Source organism: Kuraishia capsulata, genomic scaffold, assembly GCF_000576695.1.
Source record: "Kuraishia capsulata CBS 1993 genomic scaffold, Kuraishia_capsulata_scaffold_4, whole genome shotgun sequence".
Lineage (NCBI taxonomy): Eukaryota > Fungi > Ascomycota > Pichiomycetes > Pichiales > Pichiaceae > Kuraishia > Kuraishia capsulata.
Genome location: NW_019172953.1, coordinates 655,755 through 679,327, shown reverse-complemented (window position 1 = coordinate 679,327; position 23,573 = coordinate 655,755). Strand labels below are relative to the sequence as shown.

Below are 23,573 nucleotides of genomic sequence, written 5' to 3'. Positions count from 1 at the left end.
CAATTAGTGGAACTTGAATATTCCTAAAAAATAAAAGCAAAACTAGTGATAAATAAAGTAGAAAAAGGAGAAAATGTCATTATTTCCCATTGCCGTCGTTGTCGAAGCTCACAAAGCTTTCGCTTTCATCCTCGGAGCTACGGTTCTCGGCAGGTTCGTAATCCACAGTCGAAGACTTGGAACTTTGGAGGTGAATGCCTGGTTGGGTCTTTTCCGAAATAACGTCCTCCTTGCTTGAGAAGCTGCGACTTGTTCTCACAAGCGAAAGGGAGTCCTTAGCAGAATATTTCTCAGTATGCGATTCCTTCACCACCAGCTGGCGAGGTCTCATCACGTGGAAACCCTTTTCTGTGTCAGGAACAGCTTCCTGAGCAGGTGGTGCACCAAACTGTATCTTGGGCAACCATCTCGAGCGGTTTTGTTTTTTGGGGACTTGGTCTGCGTTCGCCGGTACATAAGGCTCCTTGTCCACAGCTGGTTTCGCATTAAGTCTTTCTTCTCTAGATTCCCACAACCTCTTGACTTCCGGATCGGGCTCCAGTATGCGGTAAGAGTTGTAGAAGACATCGGCCTCACGCGTGGTATAATCCACGGGCTGCTTACTGTAGATTGGATGAGAAGGTGGGAAGAATGAATGGTTCACACTGATTCCAGGCAGCACACGCTTGTCAGTCAATTGCAGCACTTCGGAAGCAATCGATGCAGCCTCTGAGTCCCGCTGGGTGTGCGATGGTCTAATCTCAGGGGAATCACCCAAATGGAAGTCGATAGGAGCTGGAGACCCAGGAGGCGTCAAACCCAAGCTCAACACCGAATCCACACGTTTGGGCCGTGATCTGTAGTACATCAAATTGCTTCCATCAACTTCAGGAACGATGACAGAAGAAGAGTCGTATCTGTAGCTTCTATCATCACCAGACATCGGCACCATCACCGGGTTGCTCGCATTGGCATCCAATGGCCAGACTGCCAGTCCGTTTCTGGCCCTGATCCACTCTTTGCTGACTGCGTACAAATTGTAGAAAGTAGGCAGAATAAAGAGGAACAGGAATATGGCAAGATGCATCACCATCTGGGCGTAAGCAAGATTAGACTTGGCCCTGATGTTCACGTTCAAAGACGGAATGTAGGGAAGAGCCAGCACAGCCACCAGCGTCTTGGTGGAGCTGATCACGAACTTCCATGGGTTCATCTTTGCACCAGAGTAGTACGGACTGATTTTGATCAGTGCCAGCAAGTAGACAAGCTCCAGAACTACGATGCAAACGATCTGAGCACCACCATTCCTCTGGACAGCTCCCACGAGCAGTGAAAATAAGAAGGTTTCCAAGGTGTCTATAAGGAAGAAGAAGACCTTACCCGTCTCGTACATGTGGTAAAAGCCTCCCCAAATCAGAATGATCTTGAGAGACGAGTAGAGCTTGCGGCGATTTTTCTTTGAAAAGATGTATCGTATTCCAAAGAAGAACACCAGACCAAGCCATAGAACCAACAGTATTATGCTCACCACAATGGACCACACCTTTGGAGTCTTTTGGTCCACCGTATCGAATTGCACACCTGGGGACGATATTGCTGAAAAAAGATAGAACGTCAGCACGAGAAACGGAATCGCAAATACCTCCAAAAACAAGATCACGACAATTCCAACAACATAGAAGAAGTCATTTAGGAAAAAAGCCTTTGCTGTGGTCGGACTGCGGTGTTTCCTGTTTCGTATACGATTGATTCCAACATTGATCTGTGAGACGAATATCACGCTCAGCATCAAGATTCCAAGACACTTGATGAAATTCTGGTATTCTGTGGTGGCCAGTGTGTCTGAGCTCGAAGTCATAAGACCGCGCAAACCGTTTCCGGTATAGGCGTAGTAGACGTGACCCTCAGTGGGAATGGCTATCCCGTTATTCACGTCCATGAGGGTCGACCATCTAAACGAGGACATTATTGGCTGATAGAAGCCCGGGTATGACAGATTCAGAGCCCCCATGAAAAACACATAGTGAATGTACCTTAGATAGTCGGCTATGGAAGGCGACATACGCGTCAGGATTGGCGCATTGCAAATTGTTGAAGCGCGGAACAAAAAGGCATTGCTGGACTCCTGGTAGGGCGAGAAAACCATCACGATCACGTTGACCACCCAGATCAATACTCCAGTAGTCACCACCAGGATGGCTACTCCCAGGATAAGCGAATCCGGCTGTTTCGGAGTGGCGTAAACCTTCGAACATGACAGAAGCGTGTGCTCGTGATCCGCGCTTATAAACGAGAATCTGGCAATGTACGAGCCAAAAGTGCGCGGCTCGCCCACATCGGTCCAGTAGGTCAACATCAGATGCTCTCCTTGCAAAACTGGACAGATCCCGATCGAATCCGAGTCTCTCCGTCTCAGCCGTGCAACTGCAGCTGCAGTTGTTGTGGGCTCCGCAAGGCCGGTTGAGGAGGCGGAACCCGTCTGGAGTCCTTCCAGCATTTGCGCCGGGGCAGTGGTCGTGGCTGTGGCGACGCCATCAGCAGTATCAGCAGTAGCACCAGAATTAGGTTCTAAGGTCGTGGTTGGCGAGTTCGAACCGTCTGGATACTCTGGTTCGGTAAAAGTCGAAGGTTCCTGCGAGTTCAGCGGGAGCGTTTCCACGAACGTCTCGTTGTCATAACTGAGAAAGTCGCAAAGTCTAAGATATTCATCCACAATCACGTGGTCAATATACTCGACCGTCACATGAAGCGTGGTGTACATGTTGGTGGTGGCATTCACGTCGGTGATGTTTTCTAGCGCGACTGTGTGCAATTTGTAGGTGATGTACTTGTCGTGTTCGTTGTAACCCACCTCCACCGCTATGTTGGAGAACTCAAAGGTGCTTGAGTCTACCCCAGGACATGGATAGGTGCCCACATAGGCCGCTTTTGCAATATTGGCCCAGAGCGCGGCAAAAATTATCGAAAACCACCATGGCGCCAGCCCTGAAGGTCTGGTGGAGCCTCCCAACATCGTGTGCGATTCGCGTTGGAACGCCTTTCGCGGGAGTTGAACAAAAGTTCTGGGCTGACAAAGGCAGTTTTGCTAGTCTGCACGGAAACAGAGCCCGACTCGCGGGTTTCACTATAGAAACAACTGGCGAAGAGTATCGATTACGGGGCAGAAACGCCTTGTTGGCATCAAACTTGGGAATCCCCCTGCTAATCGATATGAGCTGGACTGGTGTGCCTCTAAAGTGGCTGCAACAATCTGATAATGAGAATTTTTCTTAAGTTTGCTGCTGAAGAAAAGTGTTGTATCACGCCTCAATGAAACACACAAATCAGACAAGGCATCCTAAATTAGAGGGCCGAGAAAAAGGTCAGTCACGGTAGTGCACCGAAGAATAGAGAGCGTGTCTCGTGCAAACTACCCCTCAGTAGCGTGAGGCTCAGCTGGAAGCCAAGCAAAAGGGTCTATATTTATATTTATAGGTTTGAAATTTCTACTGGAGATTGGTGGTTCAAGACAATATTGCGCAAAACTGTTCTGAAATTGTTTAGAACTGTCAGATGCACATACAACAACATTAAAGGTATAGGTTTGTCGATTCGGCCGTCAGTTCCAGCAAAGTTCCCTTTTTAAATCACACTATGTCAGCTTCAACTCGTCTTTCCAAGACTCTCATCGGTTTCCATCTCACGAATATATAGTCTTGATCCAGTAACAGTGCCAGAATGCGCTTTATCGCCTGGACCCTCCATCACTTTGTAATCATCATCACTGCAAGCGACTGCGAGCAACTCCTTGCCTTCAGCATGCGCATAATCCAGAGCAACCACAGAGCTGTCAAAGCGCGCATATCTTTTCGTTCGCTTCTTCGAGTGAACGTCCCATAAACACACGTAGCCGTCTTTTCCCCCGGAAATCAGACTTCCACTTGTCCCATGGAATACCAAAGCATTGACAGGGTCCACGAGATCCTTTCCATCAGTAGTCGCCTGCCGATGACATTTAAAGCAGAAATTATCGCTCTGGTCCAAATACTCGACTGATATTCTTCCCTCGACTGACCCGAGAGCGTAGCCCTTCCCGCTGGGCATGCAGCTCAAGCTCCTCGCCTGGTACTTAAGTTCGTTTCGTCTGGATATCAACGGAGTGGCCATTTGTCGCACATCGTAGATATTGACAGTATTTCCGCCCATACTGGCGACAATGCAGTCGTCTATAGAGTCTAGAGCAAAAACTTTCGCCTCCAGACGATGCGTTTCTGCTTCTCCAGATCGCGAGTCGATCAATTGCATAGATTTATCCCACGATCCGGCAACAACAAGTCCACGTGAGTTCACAGTGGTCACAGAAGAGACCCCTAGCGAGTGCGGATCGCCCACACAAGACGCGGTTTGTCTTTCAAAGTCCACGACTTTCACTCTTCCATCGACACAACCAGCCACTGCTATGGTATCCAACCAATCAACACTCAGAGCCGCACTGGTCTCTCCCAGTGACACGTTTGCTACTTTTTGGGCCGATGAAGTACCATAAAGATTAAGGTTTCCATCCAGAGACGAAGCCAGTAGATGCCTGCCCGTAGGCGCAAACTTGATGCAACTGATCACGTCCTCGGACGGCCTGGCCAACTCAACTAAGGAGGTTAGTCATGGGATTCATACAGACCAAAATATTCAGCACAACTCCATTCTTGTACATACCAAACATGCTTGTAGAAACAGTATTTGAGAGAAACGCGTACAACCACGTACAAGTACGAGCCCTGTAAATAAGCATAGCAGATGAACCGTGATGAAATGACAGACGATGGCCCAGCCCCAATTCGCCCGTTCCAAGCTTGACAGCGAGCACATGCCTCTTTCCGGAACGGTCTTCTCGCTTACCACCTTTCTTCTTCCACGAGGTCACTTCTTTTGGTGTTTTCGGAGTCAGAGAAAGCCCGTTGTCGTGATCAATCTTGTTCTGGTTAGTACTGAGTGTCTCAGACGAGATTACTGTGTCTTATACCGCTCTTGAGGTATCCATAGCTACTCTCCACGCCTAGTTCCGGGGAAGCTGAAACGGAACAAGGCTTTGAAGCAGCTGCCGTTTGCTCTAACCAAAAAAACACTACGAATCAGGTCAAAATTTCGAAATCTGCATTATCATGGACTCCGTCGTGAATAACCTGTTTTCGTCATGGGATTCCATGGTCTCTTCTCCAGGTGAGTCAAAAAGTAAGCCAGAAGGCCATCAACATAACCACCATCAGCATCCACATGGTTGGCACAGGCGTGCAGGATCCAATGGTGCATACCCTACATCTTCGAATAGTCCGACTAGCTCGAAAGCTGGTGATACAAAACACAAGGCGTCCTCTTCGTTGTTGCCGGACTTCTTCGGCTCTATGTACAAGGCCGAGGGCGCCGAGGCGGTGCCGAATTCGTCGGTTTCGTCACAATTGACTGATAAGGTGGTTGAAAGATTACTTTCCATGGCATTGCCACCTTCTTCAGGTTCAGTGGATATTTATGAAGGTATAATGGAAAGAATCGAAATGCAGAAGGCAAGACCACCGTTTTCGGTGCCTCTGATGAGCAAGAACTTTATCCAGCTGAATTCGAGACTTTCTGTGCCGTTTGAGCTAATTGACGAAGTGATTAAGGTATTTTCATGGTCTCATCCAACGTACACCCTTTCCGTTTTGCTGATAGTGTCACACCTCATCCTCAGACCAATTCTGCTTTTGAGCGTACCCGCATTCTACATCGCATTCAACATCATGGTGCCTGCTTATCTCAAGAGACATCCTCCTGAGAAGAATAATGATCTCAAAAATAACCCGGTTCCAGCATATGGCCCCTCTCTGATCGACATAGAGACCCCCAAGCCTGTTCCAGAGCTTTCGAGAGAGTTTTACTTGAACATCACCGATTTGCAGAACCACATGGTGCTCTATGTGGTTGCATACGACATGCTAAATTACCTCGTGGTAAACTACTGTTACTTCAAAGATGAACCTATTTCGTCGTTTCTGTTTCTGGTGTTGACTGGAGTGGGTATCTTTACGATGACGTTCGTAACCACTTTGGCGCCTTTTATGACTGCAATCAAGCTCGTTTCTCTGTGTCTGATTTGGAGCACTTTTGTGGCTCTGCACACCTCAAATCGCAACAGGCTACTGGCTTATCTGTACAGTGAAGAGACCAGAATCAAACTACTGACTATAACCAATAGTCTGGAGCAGAAGATCTCTAAGGAGTTCAAGTACAAGGAGGAAAAGGAGGTAAGGGAAATTGAGATATTCGAGTTGCAGACTTTGGATCCGGAAAGCAAAAACTGGCAGCTGGTTTGTTATTCGAATGAACTGTACGCTCCAAATTCTCCTACCCGATTGAATCGACTACCTCTTGATGGTACACTTTCACTTAGGAACATTAAACCGCCTCTGGATTGGCGGTTCTTGCCTACAAGGGATATAGCTCATTCATCCTCAACAGAAAGGGTGACCGCAGGACTGAAGGAGAACGCCGTTGCCGTAGTTTCTCCCACAGCATCATCGTTTTCGGAAGCCTCCGTAACCAGCGACCCAAAAACCACGACTCAATCACAACAGCAAACTGCACCGGTGTCCCTACAAACAAACGGATGGACACTTGATCTTACGCCGAAAGAATGGGTAAGTGCAAACAACCTACTGGAACTATTGGACATTGATGACGACGAGAAATGGTGCTATGACGTGGTGATCCCATACGCCCAGGGATCCTCGGTTGGAATCGGAAAGAAGCCAAACCCAGCTTTTCCCAGACGCCGCGGTGATTTCAGGAGAAGAAGATGGATTCGCACTTGTGTGAGATCCTTCTTTGTGGAGAAACACCCTGCTGAGCACGATGAATCGAAGAAGCAGGACTCCCCAGCTTTGCACGGTCTGGTGGGATCGGACCCTGAATCAGACGCTGAAATCGACGACATTGACAACTGCTAAACCATTACGAACATGAAAACGAAAATGAAAATGAAAATGACGATTATCAAACTATCTGTAGAGTACTAGTCTGCAGCCGGAAGGGGCGCATTTAAGTGCGGCGTAAACTTAATACACACACACAACCCCTGCGTCGCGGTGTGCTTGTTTTGAAATTTCCCGATTAGGATATAATTCTCAGACAATTTGACCTGGCAGCAGACCGTTTTTGACAAGGCCAACTTTCTCTCTTTTTGGTGATACTTGGATGTAAAGCGTTAGTTCGTTCATCGACCCAGTCAATTGTATTTGCTCGGAATTAATGCCAAATTAGAGTGAATTGAAAGAATCATAACACTGTCTTAGCAGCCTTACATGCCGATCCCCCCATACACGTTAAAATGCAGGTGATATCGCTCAACACACAGGACTCCAGCGAGAGAATAAAACTGTCTTCTATAACGTCGTCAGTGTCGAAGTCCAGAAAGGTGGTCGTTCTGACAGGAGCAGGTATATCATGTAATGCCGGGATTCCTGACTTCAGGTCGTCTGAAGGACTATACAATATGGTTAAGGCCAAGCACCCCAACCTGGTTGTGAAGGGCAAGGACCTTTTCGACATCTCTTTGTTCAGAGACGAGGATACGATGAAGATCTTCTGTACTTTCATGGAACAACTTTATAGCCACACGATATGTGCCAATCCAACAGAGACCCACAAGTTCCTCAGGAGACTAATGGAAAGAAAGAAGCTGATTAAATGCTACACACAAAACATCGACGGAATCGAGAGAAAGGTAGGGATGAGGACAGGGACCGAGGGAAAGTGGAAAGATCTGGACACGGTTCAGTTGCATGGCGATCTGAACTCTTTGGCATGCACTCAATGCTTCCAGACCTATTCATGGGAGGAGAAACATAAGGAGATGTTGAGAGAAGGAGAAATGCCGGAATGCCCGGATTGCGTTGCCAAATTCGAGGAGAGGCTGAGTTGTGGAAAGAGACTTGCCAGTAGTAATATCGGTATTTTGAGGCCGAATATCATCCTTTATGGCGAGAACCACCCACATGCAGAGAGCATTGCGCGTGGAATCCAACAGGATGCCAACCGTGCTCCCAACTTACTTTTGATCTTTGGAACATCTCTCAAGGTTGATGGAGTGAAGAAGCTTGTGAGGACGATGGCCAAGAAGATCCATGAGAAGGAGAATGGCCTGGTGATTTTCATTAACCAGACCCAAATATCGACATCGTCCTGGGATGGAATAATAGATTATCAGATCCAGGCCGATTGCGACGAGTGGATCATAAACCTGAAAAAGGAAATCCCGGATCTTTTCCTGACACAGGCCCAGCTGGACCTGAAGAAGCAGAAGAAGGTAAAGGAGCAAGATTACAGCATCGCAGCATTGACACCTCCAAGCACCCCCAAGCACAAAGACAGGTATTTGAATCTGATTTTGAACACCCCTTCACCGAAAAAAAGCAAGCCAGTGTCCATATTCTCCGATTCTGAGTACCCTATCACTGCGTCGTCTCCCAGAAGAACACCTAGAAAGACCAGATTGATCAACGACAAGGAGAACGTGGAAAGGATATCACCCCCATTTTCCCCTATCGCCAAAATGAGCCCTTTCAAGAAACCGGAGCTGGCATCGCCTGAGTTTTCACCACTCAAAAAGTGTCAATCTCCATCCAAGAAACGCAAACTTGCCCAGGAGGTCGAGCTGGAAGAGAACAATGTCTTCATGAAACGCACACGCAGCACGAGATCGCTTTCACCGGCTCGTTGAATATCATAATGAAGTAATGTCGCACAACTGAGAAGAGTAGATATCACAACTGTTTAGCTTGTTGTAATGTTGTAGTGAAGGCTAGAGTCATGAGGTCACGTGACTAATCAAAAGCTGCTGCCGCAGATAAGGTGCGCATAAAATTTCATGGTGTTTATTCTTTTGAATGCTATTTCCAAAGTGACAAATTAGGGCTCAGATATGGAGAATAAGCGAGATTCTAGGGCCAAATACCTCTACAAGCTGGCACATGCACCTGTCCCGTCAAAGGAGTTGCATTCCAAGATCTCAGAACGACTGTTGAAAACACTCTTGAACCCGACCTCAACTGCACACAGAGATGATACGGTAGCGCAAGCACAGAGAAATGAAACGGCAAAAAACTCAAGGACTCAATTCTGTGAATCGTGTCGAAGCAGATTCATTTTTGGTTTGAACACCAAGGTGCGAGTAGAGATGGTTAAGAGAGAGCTCAGCAAGAAAAGAGATAGAAGACTGGTTTATCGGTGTTTACGATGTGGCCACAAAACCGAGTTCAAACACGAGTTGCTACAGAGTAAGCTCAAGACAGAAGAGCTGAAGTCAGTCCCACTTTCACAGAGCTCGAGCTGGTCGACTTTGGTGACTTCCAAGCTGGAAACAGAGGAGAAGACAGGCAGTTCTTCTAAAAGCAGGGCAAAAAAAAGGAAGCAGATGGGAAGCTTGAGCAACATGTTGAACATGAAGAAGGCTAAGGAGAAAGATAGGCCCGCAGAGTTGGACTTGTTTGGATTTATGAAGAAATAACGGGGAGGAGGAGGAGGAGGAGGAGGAGGAGGAGGAGAAGGATCAGAATGGAGTGACGGTATGGTGGACTGGAGCCTCCTTCCATGTAAAGTGATGATGCGAAACGAAGTATTGAACAGGCAGGAAAATATAAAGAAATATAGAAATTTGATTTTCGGGACGTTTCAAAGCGAATGAAGAGACTCAACCTGGATTTTTCAAGTTTTCAAGAATTCTTGAAGTAGACTTTGCGGCGTTCTTCCAGTCGTTTCCATGCTCTTATCAAGAAATTCTCGGGAGATTTCTGCATTTTTTTGAACAGCCCTCGAAACGTCTTCAAGTGAGTCTTTTTGAGCTCTCCGAAAAACGACAAATCTAATATCAATTTCTCAACACCTGCCTATACCTCTCCACATCGCTTCACTGGGATGTTCTGTTGAAATGTTTTTGAAATTTACAACGCAGTGCGCATAATAAAGCTTGAAATAATGATTGCCATAATGAGCAACTGTACGCTTATCTAATTGTTGGCTGGCGATGAATCCAGCAAAAGCTCAAACCTATGAATGGGATTTGCCCGAGTCTCGTTTCTCGTGATCAGCATAATAAATTGGGTGAAAAAAGTGTGATAAAAGGGAAAAAAATTCAAAGACCATCCATACATGTATATAAAAAACGTATAATCATAAAAAAAAGTGGAGGTCACGGAAGACTGCTTCAAAAGATGGAGAGATCTGAAGAATACTCGGGACGAGCACCCCCGTTCATGAAGGCGTCAAACTCAACATCCACATCCCCAATCTCGTAAGAATGGTTTTGGAAGTCGATCAGCTCGTTCATCACGTTGTACTTCTTGATCTCGTTATCTCTCTCCAGCTGTCTCTGCCTCACCTTGGTGTTGTCGTAAAAGTCTCCTTGGAACGTAAAGCCACTGCTCGTGTTGATGATTGGGTTTGTCTTGAATATTTTAGCATCATCGAGAGCCATTTTGGACCACGATACCGGCATGTCGAAATCCCCAGCTTCGGAGCTGGAGACATCCGTGGTGCCGCTCAAGCTCTGCACGCACTGGTTCGAAGACGGTAGCTCTAGCTCGTCTATTGACGAGTTCGTCTTCGTCAGAGTAAGCAACGAATCAGGCGTGGAGCTTATCAGGTCTGCTTCTTCGTCATCCGAATGATCCAAGCCAGAAGGTAAACATTCCGCTTGGCTAGCCCCACCAGTGGTTTTGGGCACTGGCACAGGCTCCACATCTGCAGGCTCAACAGCTGTGGTTGTACTATCATTGTCGTCGTTGTCGTTGTCGTCGTCACTGTTATTCTCGTCTTCCTTTTTAGAGGTGTGACTGAGATCCACCAGGGACAAAATCAAATCGTTCATATCGTCGTCGTCGTGCAATCTCTTCTTGGTTTGTGGTGGTTCTGGGGTCTCCAGTTTGGCACTGATCTCTAATTGTTCTTCCTTTTCGAGATATTCTTCTTCGCCATTTTCCTGCTTTATCTTTTGGGAATATGCTTCGTTAAGAACAGTCATTGGAGAGACCGGCTTATTGGCAATGCTTTTTAGTGGCTTTCTCTGCAGCATGAGCTCTGATCTCAGACTCTTCAGATCAGACACTAGTTTGATCACCTCCAGCTTGAGGTAATAATTTTCCTCGTTCACCTTGATGATTGCCTGTTTCAGAGGGTTCGCTGCGACATTTATGCTTCCCACATTCAGACCCTTGGGCTCCTGTTTGGGGGCCATGGCAATAGGCTTGGACCTGTGCAGCTCGACTTCGGGCGACACAGACCTCAGGTTGGGCTGAGGTGTCAGCAGCGGCAGCGACACAGAATTCGGAGAACCCGCTCTGCTGGAAATCTTAGAGGAGTTTGCCGAATTTGCAGAGGAAGAGGAGGCGGTAATAGGATGCAAAGGCTTGAGTGGGACTCCAGTTCCCGAGGCCGTACCTTTGGCGGCAGGCAACGAATGGGACTTGCCCATTGGCACCTCTTTGTGACTGTGGTTTTGAGTTGCGTGGTTCCCGTGATGGTGGCCAGTTCCGACCAGGTTTGACTGGCTCTGGCTATGCGATTGGTGGTTGTGGGACATCAGACTCGAGTGAGCAGCACTGGGCTTTCTGCCTGGCTTTGGACGAGGGGGAAGAACCCATTTTTTGCTGGTCTTGATCACCATGCTTTCGCTGGCTGGCTGCGAGTTGCTATGTCCATTCTGTGGTGCTGAGGTTGGCGGACCAGCATGAATTCGGTGATACGCCGTATCTGCCTTGACCGGGTGCAGCTGTTGTCTCGACGACAAAGGTATCGTTGGTGTTTGTTGCTTGACACCCAGCGGGACCGAGGATTTGGCCTGTATCGTCGTTGTGGCTGCTATCGTAACATTCCCAGAGGGTTTCAGCAACTGGGGTTGAGATAGCGCGCGTTTCTGCTGGAGCTGCTGGGGCTGTTGGTGACGATGTTGGCCGGAACTAACTATACTATGGTGTTCTGTGGCAGAAGGTGATTGGTTAGTATTGGGGATATTTTTGAAAGAGTGAAGGCTTTCCGGAAAAAGATTTGCCCATAAATAGCACGACAAAAAAGAATACACACCATTCAAAGTTGTAGTTTCAGACATCTTCGACAGATCTTTGCTTCAGGCGCATTAAAATCCCATAAGAGGCAAACTTCGGATTCAAGCAAATGACTGGCAATAGCAAATAGATGGGATATTCGGTAAAAATTGAAAAATCAAAGCGCGTGGTGGAGTCTGCCTGCTTTAGTCCGTGGTGTAAAGATCTTCGAGGACTGTTTCGGCTGAAGTTAAAAAAACGCTCGAACTGCTAAGAAGATGCGTGGCTCTGAGCAGTTGGTGTAGAATATGGTGAGGAGGATGAGAAGAATGCCAAAATATCAAACCTCGGAGAAACTCGTTGAACAAATCGTAAAAGAAAGATTGGAGAAGGAAAGGACCTAGAGAACTTGCCAGACGAGAAGTGGTATGGAAAATCGTCAAGGTCTCTGTAAATTGAAGCAGCAGTTTAGCGAAGGTTCCCGGGTGAATCTGTTAGTCGTGTAGGTGAAAATATTCCTGTTACGACAGGCCCACCACCACAGGGGCGATCCCGTTTCAAGATTGGTGCCGGGTTCCACGGGAGCTTAGTCTATTTTCTGGGTGTGTTTACAGGCAAATGAGCAATTGCCAAGGCATTGCTTTTCAGATACTACAGCGACTCGAGGTTGCTCCCTTGTGAGGCAAACAATCCCCGGTCGTGGGCAGTTGTAGCAAGCAACTTCCAGCATTACGTGGGCGTGTGATGCTGAACCGAGGCGCGCGGTTATTCCAGATACTACGGCAAACCCTTGTATCCACTTATGGAAGGCCATCTCCATGCTCGGTCCAGTGCGGCGAATTGGTGGGGCCGTTGCCCCTCCCCCAGTGTTTTGCGAGTTTCCGTAGAATTGGGGGTTTTTGGTGATTATATATCTGAAGTGGAACTTATGTATCCATCCAATAGTCCATCTCCAAATTTTAAATACTTTAAAACAAAAAATCAGTGGCGAAAACCAAACGACGCGTGATGCTTTCTCCAGTGAAAATTTGTTTATGGCTGGAAAGTTCGGAGCCGGGATTGAAATCGAGGTGTGTTTATTATGTGTAGTGTCACAGAGTTTTGCAGCGAAAATTGGATTCTGCAATGAGGTCACCAACAGACTTCTGAAAACGATTTATGGGGCCTCGCACCGGTTAAGAGGGGCCGGATCAAAGCTCCATTCCCAAACTCCCTGAATAGTAGAACCAAGCGCATATCCATCTTATCTGGACGGCTCAGTTCAAGAGAACCAGTTGCCGATCGAAGGGACATAGTCAATCAACCGAGAACAAGCGGTCAGAAGAACACTTCGAGCATCCTGAATGGCAGAGCCTGTGGCAGCGGTGAATGTTACAAAAACAGGTTGACCGACAGAATGGGTGAGTAAATGCTTGTTTTTCTTCCTTCAACCCGTTTTCCATTATCTCGAGCTTACAGAGGGATTTTTATTATACAATTACAGATAAGATATATGTCAGTATACTAACGAAATACATATTTCTAATGGTAAAAAATATAAACAAACAAATAAAGTTCTTGGAATTCGTGCACGAATTGTGTTTGCTTATACCTTAGCCGATATTCATTGGCTGCAGCCTCGGGGGTGAGGTGAAAACAAATTTTGGTGAAAAACGTTCCATTTGTAGGCTCATCGGTAAATACCGCAAGCAGAGGCCTCTCAGCCGAGAACTGGGTTCGCCCCCTTTTTGATATCCACTACCGGACTTTCGGGCTCTCGGGAACACACGTCTGCCGATGTACGAAAGGCCGCATTTCTGGCAGGGATAGTCGAACTGTTTCAAGGTTACATTCAGAACGGCTCCTCCGATCCATAACTCCTCGAAGACGGAGCACTGCAAACAATCGAAACCTGTGCTAGTGGGATTCCGTATGAAGCCGGGTTGTAATCTGAAAAGGAATGAGTGGGCGTGTGCTCCCTATATTGCCTGATTGGGTATTAGTCGGCTCAAAGAGCAGGCGATGTCAGTTCGTATTCGTGCGGCGTTGGGTTTGCAGACTTTTCTGCGATTGGAACTCACGGAAGAACATTACGAGGTATCTGCTCTGTTTTTGATGTTATACAGTGACGAGGTCGAAGAATGTGTAAGAAAACACCCCAATTTATGACATGGAAGGCCACTGGGCCGCAGAAGGCAGATCAGGTGACCACCAGAGTCCGTCAAAGCTCGCCCATACCATGCGAAATATTCTTAGAAACTCAATATTCATTCTAGTTGTAGATTTTTAAGCAACTTCAGCCGATTTGGGCCACATCCACTCGCTATTCAGAGCATTTTCACGTTGGACTTTAGTAGTGCACAACCGAAAACCTGCCGATGCTGGCAGAATCTGCTACTATGGGGTAATTCTACCTAGAGAGATATCTAGAAGATCTGTAGCCTGCTCGAACCGACTCATCTCACACAAAGATCTGATCTTGACGGACTCTGGTGAAGTTTTGTGAGCCTTTGGAATTCTGGCGCAAGACTGCATATACCTCTCAAATAAAATCATTTGGAATCTCGGACTGAAAGGCGCGACACTTCATTCCCTTATGGCTTCTGGCTCTCCGCGAAAGCCAAACCCACCACGATGTTAGTGAGTCTGGTGTCAAGATTGCTGCCCAAAAGGGTAATCTGGTCTCAAAAACAAACAAAAAACAATCACATCGCTAACATTCAAAAAAACATTAAATCCGCATATGTAACCTCGCTTTATTTCCACATAAAGCCCACATAAAGCCCACCTGATGCCTCCAGTGCCTCCAATGCCTGCCCCACGTGCCTTACCCAGGCTGCTGCATCAGCCTCTCTGCCTGTTGAATCTTATACTCTCCTAATGTTCCAGCAACCCCAGTGAATATATTCGCCAGGTCTCTGTACTCAAAATCACCTTTTATGAATTCCAGTTTAACCACGAAATTTCGTATTTATCCGACAAAAAATGGACGCTCACTTGCCAAAAACACTTGACGCATGTCGTGCACGTGCGCATCTAAACGGCGTCTGTAATTTGGCGTTGCCCGTTGTTAGTAGCATGTAGCTTGAATAGCCAATAACGTGTCTTTTGCCGCGTGAATATCCAAACTGAAAATCCTATTGGCACTGGAAATTTGGTGTGCGTCGATTTGATCTGAAAACCTTCTCGAGGCTCGGGCTTATATTGGGGGTGATTTGCTTACTGTGCCTTCAGCCAACGTGTAGTGCTTGCTACGCATCCAACTTTCTCCACTCCCAACCGCTTGCAATTGCATCTTTTTTTGCACTTTTTGTGCGATTGCGGTAAAACCCCGTGAAAAACACCTCATACCAGTTTGAAGCCAAAAACAACGCATTGGGATGAAGTTCGGCAAGTACCTGGCTGCTAGACAGCTAGAGCTCCCCGAATACGCGGGACATTTCATCAACTACAAAGCATTGAAGAAATTGATCAATGCGCTTGCTGCTACTGACCCTTCAAACCAGAAAAATGAGCTCTCATTGCAGGACAAAAAAGGATCCTTCTTTTTCAGACTGGAGCGTGAACTAGAGAAGGTCAACGAGTTCTATCTGGAAAAAGAGGCCGAGCTCAAGATCAGAATGGACATCCTGACTCAGAAAAAGACAAATGCTCTAATTGAGGGAAGACTTGAGAACTCGAAAAACTCAATTGCCTACACTTCGTTGTACGATGGCTTCAAGAAGTTTTCCAAGGACCTAGATAGACTGGAGCAGTTTGTGGAACTGAACGAGATTGGTTTCACCAAGGTTCTGAAGAAATGGGACAAGAGATCCAAGTCCAAGACAAAGGAGGTGTATCTTTCCACAGCAGTGAATGTTCAGCCGGTTTTCCACCGCAATGAGATTATCGAGCTGAGCGATATGATTGCAAATAACTTAATGGAACTGGAAGCAAAAGCCGAAGGCGATGTCTTGGTTAGGTACGAGAAGGACGACTTGAGGAAAAAGCTCAATTCTTCCAAATCGTCAATTGACGACGAAAAATCCGTTCCTTTGACGAACGATAGAGAGACTGACGAATTGCATACCGAGTTTGTGGCTTTGGCTACTGCCTCTACGGTACCCTCCTTTACCACCGGCGTGATATCTCCACAGTCTAATAAGAAGCTATTGGACGAGTGGATTCAGCAGGTCAGACAGAAGACTAAAAACGATCTTTCGGCAAAGATTTCAAAGATTTTCCTGCTATCAACCTCAAACCCTGCGATTTCAGACGACATCCTCAAGGATTTCTACACGCAGTTTAAACAGGAGATTAACATCAAGCTGGTGGACGACTTGTCCGGAAGAACGTGTTTGCACGAGGCTTCGTGTTTTGAGGACGGCACTGTAAGGTCCTTCTTAGTGGACATATGTCTGGAACAGGGTGTTGACCCTTTGATCAAAGACATCTCTGGAAGAACATGTCTTCATTATGCTGCCGAAATGGGAAGAGATGACATACTTGAAAAGCTCATAGTGAACATCAACTCGCCAGAGTTGTTTGATATCATGGATAACGACTCGATGACGCCGTTGCTGCTTGCTATTCTGAAGAACCACGTTTCTTCGATCAAGATCTTGGTCGATCACGGAGTGAACGCCTTTCCTCTACAGAACGATCTCAAGCCACTGTATCTTCCGCTCAATGTGGCATGCAGACTGGGAAACGTGGAAGTTGTGAAATTGCTGTTATCCAAAGCTGGCTCGCCAGACCAGATCACCTCGTCCCAGCTGCTGACCCAAAGTTTTCAGGCAAATGCCGAGGGATTGCTTCCATTGCACATTGTTGCCAGTGGAGGTCATTGTGACCTGATTCCGGGACTGCTACAATATGGTGCGGACATAAACCAGCTCGATAAGCTGAATAAATGGTCGCCCATATTCTACTGTGCCAAACAAGGTTATCCAGAGGCAACTGCAAAACTAATCGAACATGGTGCTGATTTCGACATTAAGGATGAAGACGGGTTCACCCCGCTGTACTATGCCATCTGGGAAGGAAATATTGACGTTGTTAACGTTCTTAATGATGCTATAAACAAGTCTAAGAGGGAATCGAAGGCCCAAAAGGCGGCACAGAAGGCGGCACAGGGCCTACAGACTGAGCAGTTTGTCGCTCCTCCTGCCCCGAGAATGGCTTTCAACGACAGCATTGTTTCTCCAATCCTGTCATTAAAGGACCCGCTTACCCCCATTCCTTCTTCACTGGGACCTGCTCTGGGACCAGGTCTCGACATGACCAACGTGGACATGATCCCAGATCTTTCCCTACCTCCTCCCATCATTCCACTACGGAAATATGGCCACAATTTCCTGGAGAAGAAGATATTCCTCAAATTGAACTTCTACACTAATAGGGACTCCATCAGACTGCATTCGGACCATTTCTTCTCGTCTGTTCCGGGCCGTTTGACCATTACCTGTGACAAAAACGACCTGATTCCAAGAAACCTTTTACTTCCTGTCCTGGACAGCAGCAAGATGATCACATTCCAAATTGACTCATTTGACGATTTTGCCATTGACTTTGAGCTCTTCCCAAGTTTTGGAACGAGACTTGTGGCCAAGGCAACGCTCCTGGCAGACTCGTTCAGCAACGTGTTTCCCGGTGTTGGATCTAAGCTCAATGGTGATGTAACTTTGGCGTTGTTTGATGTCAGGCTGAGAAACATAGGTTCTCTCAAGTTTAACTACGAGATCGTTTACCCTTACTCTGGAATTCCACTTGAGATCTCCATCTATGATACCTATTGGAAATCAACCAATAACAACAAAATGATCTCCGAGGGCCCCAACTCCAACGTCACCGACAATACGGTGACTCTGAAGTCCACATACATGTCATTCGTGACCGCGTCGTCGCTTTCGGGCCAGTATTTCAAGGTACATGTTTGCTTGCTGGCTGATTGCACGCCTATCGTATGCCCCAGTTGGACTGTGGACATTGGCCATAACACAAGATTACCGGTTGGGAACTTTTTGTGGTCTCAATTGCAAAGTATAGTGAAAGATGGCACACACAGCAGGCAATCTCCTTCGTTAGATCAGTTGGTTCAGGCCCTTTCCCAGATCAATAATCTCAGCTACGAATCAGAAAAGCTGGAAACAATTCTGCAACATCTCTACCTTCCTCTTGACCAATTTCTGGAACTTCTGTCCATAGATATCTCGCTTGACCTGGACATAACCTATCCATCTCTGTTTGAGATGGAATACTGCGGAGCGCAGGTCTATGCTCCTGGATTCAGTTTTGGAGCTACGTCCCATTCTGAAAACAAGAAGGTGCCCACCACAACCAACAACAAATTGAACTACTTTGTGGATATACTGTTGAAGAATGTTTTTGATCATGTGAGAGCCATCCGGAACAGAAAACAGGAAGGTGCTACCCGTTCGATCATTTTCTCCTCCAACAACTCGGCTGTTTGTACGATCTTGAACTGGAAGCAGCCGAACTATCCTGTTTTTTACAGCTTAAACGGAGCCACTTTGGACTCCAAGCTTGGAAAGTTCAAAGCGACCACCGCCAACGGATTCGATCTGGATCCGACAATTCTAGAGGAGCTGGAAAATGAAACGTGCAGGTCACACACCGTCCACAACCACAAGAACCCCACCACTACAAACACAGCAAATATTCAGCATCGTCTGATGAATACTCATCAGTCGGTGACCATTGACAATATTGACAGCATCAACAAGGATTCAAACTCGTACGGAAACGAGATGGTTTACCAGGACAGAATGACGAGGTCGATAAAACTGGCAATAAGCTTCGCTTGCTCGAACAACCTGTTGGGAATCATTGTTCCTAGCAAGTTGCTGCAGATGTGCCCTGAGCTGGTGAAGTCTATAAGATCACGGGGGTTGATCCTGGTGGCATCAAAAACAGCCTTTGGTGTTGAAGAAGACATTTCTTCGGAATCGAACGAATCCAGAGACCCGGACGATATGGATGAGGACGATCCATTTGATGAGCATGATGTGAATGGCTTAAGGTTCAACCGAATCCTGAGTTTCAAGGATGCGATTGATATGTGATTTTCATAGAGTTCAGAGGCGATGAATCATGATAGGCAAGCGGTGACTGCAAGTAGTGACTGCAGTGTAGATATATCTAGAATGCTACTGTTGCACTGAACGCTTTCACGTAGAAAATGAAGGTAAATTCGACGAGCACAACAATACTGGCCAATTCTTCATTACCTTCAAAAACCGTTCAATACTGTTCGTTGCCTCATGCATACTTCTGCATGATCTATTCCTACCGACCGAGATGTGAGTCAGCCGCACGCAATTTTTCAGTTTTAAATGATTCTTGACGAATGCTTGCCAAAAATCCACAAAATTTCAAACCAGCATCCATTATATACGAAGCCATGAAGCCTTCTGATAACATCTTCGGGTATCCAGGTTTCTCCGGAAATAAGCGGGGAATATGCACGTTGCAAGCCGAGCATCCTTATCGGTCTGCAGAGACAACCCCTGAACCGGACTTTTAGCAGCCCACGTTCCGAAGATAACAGCGTAGGCAAATAACTTTAAAATCGTGTAAACTTCCCAAGTTTGCTCTGAAGCCTTTTTTTTGCGTCTCGCTTTCTACACTTTTTCCCGTGTGGTTTTTCAAATTTTATTGACGCCATACCCTGATGCTTATCCGATCATCATTCAGATCAATGCTTGCCCTATAAACTTTTCAAAACCCACCCGTACCTAATCATGAAGCATAGTCCGCCCTCCTTGGAAGAAGGTCCATCAACTTTGCCTGCAATCACTGGCCACATCACATACGATCATGCTTTTTTTGCTTTGCCGCAAGCGGTTTCCCCATACAAACCGGGAATACTGTCTTTCTCAGCATCTCTGGTATCCACCACAGTTGGGTTTCCGCTGGATAGCATAAAGACCCGAATGCAAATCCACAAATTCGACTCCGCATTGCATTGTCTTCGAAGCACAATTCATCACGAGGGAGTGAAAGGATTATTTCGAGGAATCAGTGCTCCATTGATCTCCACATCTTGCTCCAGGTCTCTGGGAGTTTCTATCTTCACCGCCACCAAATCGTACGTTGCACAATTACAATTTGCCATCTTTGGCCCCACGTTGGTGAACAGAGATAACGTCAAAAATTGGAGCGAGCAGGACTACCAGAGGGAACAAATGATCAATAACATCCCTGTGGCACTGGTATCAGGCTCTATAGCAGGAGCTTCAGTCTCCTGCTTCGCATGTCCCTTTGAGTTCACCAAATTATTTTCGCAAGTATCGATGCTTGTGGGATCAGACGACCACATTGGAGGTAAGAATGTGGTCCCTCGGAACATTTTTCATGTCGCGAGGCAGATCGTAAGACAGGAGGGCATAAGAGGCCTATACTCGGGTTTCAAATTCCACTTTCTAAGAGACGGGCTGAGCTCAGGACTCTTTTATGGACTTTACGAAACCGTGAAACTAAACTTTCAGGCGTATGCGGCCAAACAGGAGAATTTGCCCATTTCAAGGGCCACTGCCGATGCCTTGAGTATCTCTCTGGGAGGCGCTTTTGCTGGCATGTTCAGCTGGATATTGGTTTTTCCAATAGACACTATCAAGTCAATGGCCCAGAGAGATATTGTTTCAAATATTTTGCGCGAAAGGTCAGGACAGGACAAACTGGAAGTGGTGAAAAGGAAGATTCAATGGCCCACCAAAAGAATGTATAGAGGGCTCGGACCGTCTCTCACGAGATCCGTTACTACCACCATGATATTTTTCTCTCTGTTTGAATATCTCATGAAACACATTGTGTGAACTTATATATATATCTGTACATAGCAATTACATAATTAGCAGCCAAAGTAGCGAGTCTATAGCGATAAGACTAAGCATCCAATTCCGAGGGCAGTTCCGGTCTTGGTTTTTCACCTTCCAGAGGTTTTTGATAACGATTGAAGTCTTCGGGGAATCGGCACTGGCGCCTGGTTTGACTGCGAAAACACGCCTCAAGAGCTCAGGGGAGAGTCGACATGTCTGAAAGCACACTGGCAGCAATAAACCACGCGTTAGAGCTGGGTGCGTACAAAAACGCAGCCCAACTGGTAGGCAAGCTGATCAAGACGAACCCACAATCTCCATATCCACGGGTTTTAGCAGCTCACATCAGTTTTTTGAGTGGGAAAAAAGATGAAGCGCTGAACCTTGCCAAGAACGCAGCATCTCTGAAGCCTACGGATCAAGATTCGCTGCAGTTGCTGAGCGACGTGTTTCTGGCATTGGGTATGCCGAAGGAAGTTTCAGAAATCTACGAGGCCGCATGCCTCAAGAGCCCCACCATTGCGCAGGCCTATATTTGGTTTGAGAGATGTTGCTACACTGGCGATTATTTGGGGCTACAAAAATCCTCGTTTTTGCTACCAAAACCTAGTGCAGTAAACCTGCGTCTGTTCAAATTCTGGAGTGCTGAATGTATGGTTCTTGCCTTGGAAACAAAGAGGTTATTGCCAAATCACCGGAAACTGTTCCCACTCTTGGGGCTGAAGATTGTGGATGCTCAGAGACCTTTTGTGAATGCCCAAGAGACGTATATCTACGTGAAATTGCTGATGGCAGCAGGACGTCTGTATGATGCTGTCGCTGAGATTAAAGCTTTTTCTGTCCAAGACGATGATCTCGAGCTCAGATGCATCCTGTTAGATGCTCTGAGCAAAGGAGAATTATGGGACCAGCTTTATGACGAGTGCAAGCAGTTGGTCACCGAGAAGGTTGTGGACGACTGGGATGTCTGGTCCGGACTCATCAAAGCAGCTTCCAAGCTGGGCAGGCTTGATGATGTCCAAAACATGGTTGATGTTGCTAAATCCTCTAGAAACCGTGATCTGGCCTATCTGGCCATTGACAGGGCGAACGATGTCGTGGAGTATGGTCATTTTTCAGCCTATCTACTCAAGTACGGCCACAAGACGTGCTGCTTTCCCGACCTGAAGATTTTTTTAACAGAAGACTCCCACGTGGATACCGGCAAGTTTCTCGCCGAATTGGAATCAGTTTCTCAAGAAAAACTTATCCCTGATGTTCTGAGGAAACAAAGAAAGGCCACAGAGGACGAAGCCATATTCCTGGTCAACACCATCAAGTTCGAGCTGCTCCTTGATCCGTCCCTGCTATCCTCCGCAGGTTTTGTCAAAAAATGTCAGAGAATGTACAATCTGACCAAACATTTGCTTTCCTCGAAGGAAAAGACCGATTATTTTATAGGCGAGGAGTTCTTGCTGGTTGCAGTACAGGCCATTCTGACCCAATCCGCTAAAGACGAGCTTAAGCTCAAGGACGTGCTTTCATGCATTTTAATCCTGGAGAATGCAGTTCAAACCGATATTCACGAGTTTCACCTTCGCTTATGGCTGGTACAATTATATTTGCTTATCAATTGTTTTGGTGCGGCTAAAGTCCATTATGACTCTCTCAGTATCAAGATGACCCAGCACGACACCTTATCGCAGGCGATTCTTTCCCGTGTGGAAACCCTCACTGCCAAAGAATATGCTCTCAAAATGCTGGAGAGCGCTGAAGACGTGTACTCGTATGGGGCCGAGGAAGTTCCGTATTGCCTAAAACAGGCTTTTCAAAAGGGAGCTTACAATAAGGTGAAAGGCTTCGTTGATCTGAACAACCGATTGAACCACTCTTTGACCAGACACCTCAACTCGATCTCGATGCTGAAGCTCAGGAGACTCAATGGCGATAAACAAAGTTTGCAATTTAATTTGGAGGGCTTACAGAAGGAGTATATGGCAACCTTGGTGGCCGAAGACTTCAATTCAAATGACCTTGATTTAGACATCAGGGTAAGCGATAACCGTGATGTTTCCACGATGTGGAAGTTTGGAACCGAGGAAATTGACAAGAGCTTGGAGAGTGCCATTTCAATTGGCCCCAGAACAGATGTTCATTACTTGAAAGTGAATGCTGCCAAAGAGTTATTGCTCACATCAAACACAGACACTGAAAGCTACATTTCGTTTCTGGAGACTGCCCTTGACCAGACGTTGTTCCAAAGTAAACTCACCAATGTCGAGCTGTGGGTACTACAATTGGAATTGGAGATTGCCAAGTTGGTCCAGAAAGATTCTGTGCATTCCTCAGAGATAATGGAGGTATTTAGTCGAAGACCTGTTGCTCCGGTCTCACCTTTGTCTTGGAAAGCCAACCATTATCACTTGGTTTTGGCCCACTCCATAAAGAGCATTACCATCTACATGTCCACACACAATACTGGCAGAAGCAAAAAGGTCTTCCACAAAATCAGGACCGAGCTCGCCAAAATCCAGGAAGAAACCAGGGAAAAGGCCGTGGAGTTGAGCTCCAAGAACAATGTGATTATTCCGCAATTTCAGAAGGAAATGCTCGAGTGGGTTTCAAACGATTCCCTTGGAAAAGAGTTTGGAATATCCAAGGCTTTCGTGAAAAGGGTTTTTGGTCAAATCCAGGCTTCTTCGGACGAGTCGTTGTCGGTGTTGATATCGTTGTAGATGTGGTGGTGGCAGCAGCTACGAACCTGTTTCAT

The 23,573-nt window shown here is 46.6% G+C and overlaps 9 protein-coding genes across 9 annotated transcripts; 6 read left to right on the top strand and 3 right to left on the bottom strand.

The window, feature by feature from the left end:
- Positions 1 to 79: 79 nt before the first annotated feature.
- Positions 80 to 2,992, bottom strand: KUCA_T00003469001 (uncharacterized protein; the record flags this gene model as incomplete). Its single annotated transcript, XM_022601887.1, has 1 exon — positions 80 to 2,992. The coding sequence occupies one exon, from the start codon at positions 2,990 to 2,992 to the stop codon at positions 80 to 82; it is 2,913 nt and encodes a 970-aa protein (XP_022459485.1).
- A 629-nt stretch (positions 2,993 to 3,621) lies between these two features.
- Positions 3,622 to 4,678, bottom strand: KUCA_T00003468001 (uncharacterized protein; the record flags this gene model as incomplete). Its single annotated transcript, XM_022601886.1, has 2 exons — positions 3,622 to 4,604; positions 4,672 to 4,678. 2 exons carry the CDS (start codon positions 4,676 to 4,678, stop codon positions 3,622 to 3,624), a joined length of 990 nt encoding a protein of 329 aa, XP_022459484.1.
- A 439-nt stretch (positions 4,679 to 5,117) lies between these two features.
- Positions 5,118 to 6,938, top strand: KUCA_T00003467001 (uncharacterized protein; the record flags this gene model as incomplete). Its single annotated transcript, XM_022601884.1, has 1 exon — positions 5,118 to 6,938. The coding sequence occupies one exon, from the start codon at positions 5,118 to 5,120 to the stop codon at positions 6,936 to 6,938; it is 1,821 nt and encodes a 606-aa protein (XP_022459483.1).
- A 380-nt stretch (positions 6,939 to 7,318) lies between these two features.
- Positions 7,319 to 8,710, top strand: KUCA_T00003466001 (uncharacterized protein; the record flags this gene model as incomplete). Its single annotated transcript, XM_022601883.1, has 1 exon — positions 7,319 to 8,710. One exon carries the CDS (start codon positions 7,319 to 7,321, stop codon positions 8,708 to 8,710), a length of 1,392 nt encoding a protein of 463 aa, XP_022459482.1.
- A 201-nt stretch (positions 8,711 to 8,911) lies between these two features.
- KUCA_T00003465001 (uncharacterized protein) lies at positions 8,912 to 9,496 on the top strand (the record flags this gene model as incomplete). The annotated part of the gene is made up of 1 exon (XM_022601882.1): positions 8,912 to 9,496. One exon carries the CDS (start codon positions 8,912 to 8,914, stop codon positions 9,494 to 9,496), a length of 585 nt encoding a protein of 194 aa, XP_022459481.1.
- Positions 9,497 to 10,192: 696 nt separating this feature from the next.
- On the bottom strand, positions 10,193 to 12,091 carry KUCA_T00003464001 (uncharacterized protein; the record flags this gene model as incomplete). The annotated part of the gene is made up of 1 exon (XM_022601881.1): positions 10,193 to 12,091. One exon carries the CDS (start codon positions 12,089 to 12,091, stop codon positions 10,193 to 10,195), a length of 1,899 nt encoding a protein of 632 aa, XP_022459480.1.
- A 3,294-nt stretch (positions 12,092 to 15,385) lies between these two features.
- On the top strand, positions 15,386 to 19,069 carry KUCA_T00003463001 (uncharacterized protein; the record flags this gene model as incomplete). The annotated part of the gene is made up of 1 exon (XM_022601880.1): positions 15,386 to 19,069. One exon carries the CDS (start codon positions 15,386 to 15,388, stop codon positions 19,067 to 19,069), a length of 3,684 nt encoding a protein of 1,227 aa, XP_022459479.1.
- A 678-nt stretch (positions 19,070 to 19,747) lies between these two features.
- KUCA_T00003462001 (uncharacterized protein) lies at positions 19,748 to 20,821 on the top strand (the record flags this gene model as incomplete). The annotated part of the gene is made up of 1 exon (XM_022601879.1): positions 19,748 to 20,821. The coding sequence occupies one exon, from the start codon at positions 19,748 to 19,750 to the stop codon at positions 20,819 to 20,821; it is 1,074 nt and encodes a 357-aa protein (XP_022459478.1).
- A 215-nt stretch (positions 20,822 to 21,036) lies between these two features.
- KUCA_T00003461001 (uncharacterized protein) lies at positions 21,037 to 23,538 on the top strand (the record flags this gene model as incomplete). Its single annotated transcript, XM_022601878.1, has 1 exon — positions 21,037 to 23,538. One exon carries the CDS (start codon positions 21,037 to 21,039, stop codon positions 23,536 to 23,538), a length of 2,502 nt encoding a protein of 833 aa, XP_022459477.1.
- Positions 23,539 to 23,573: the final 35 nt, after the last annotated feature.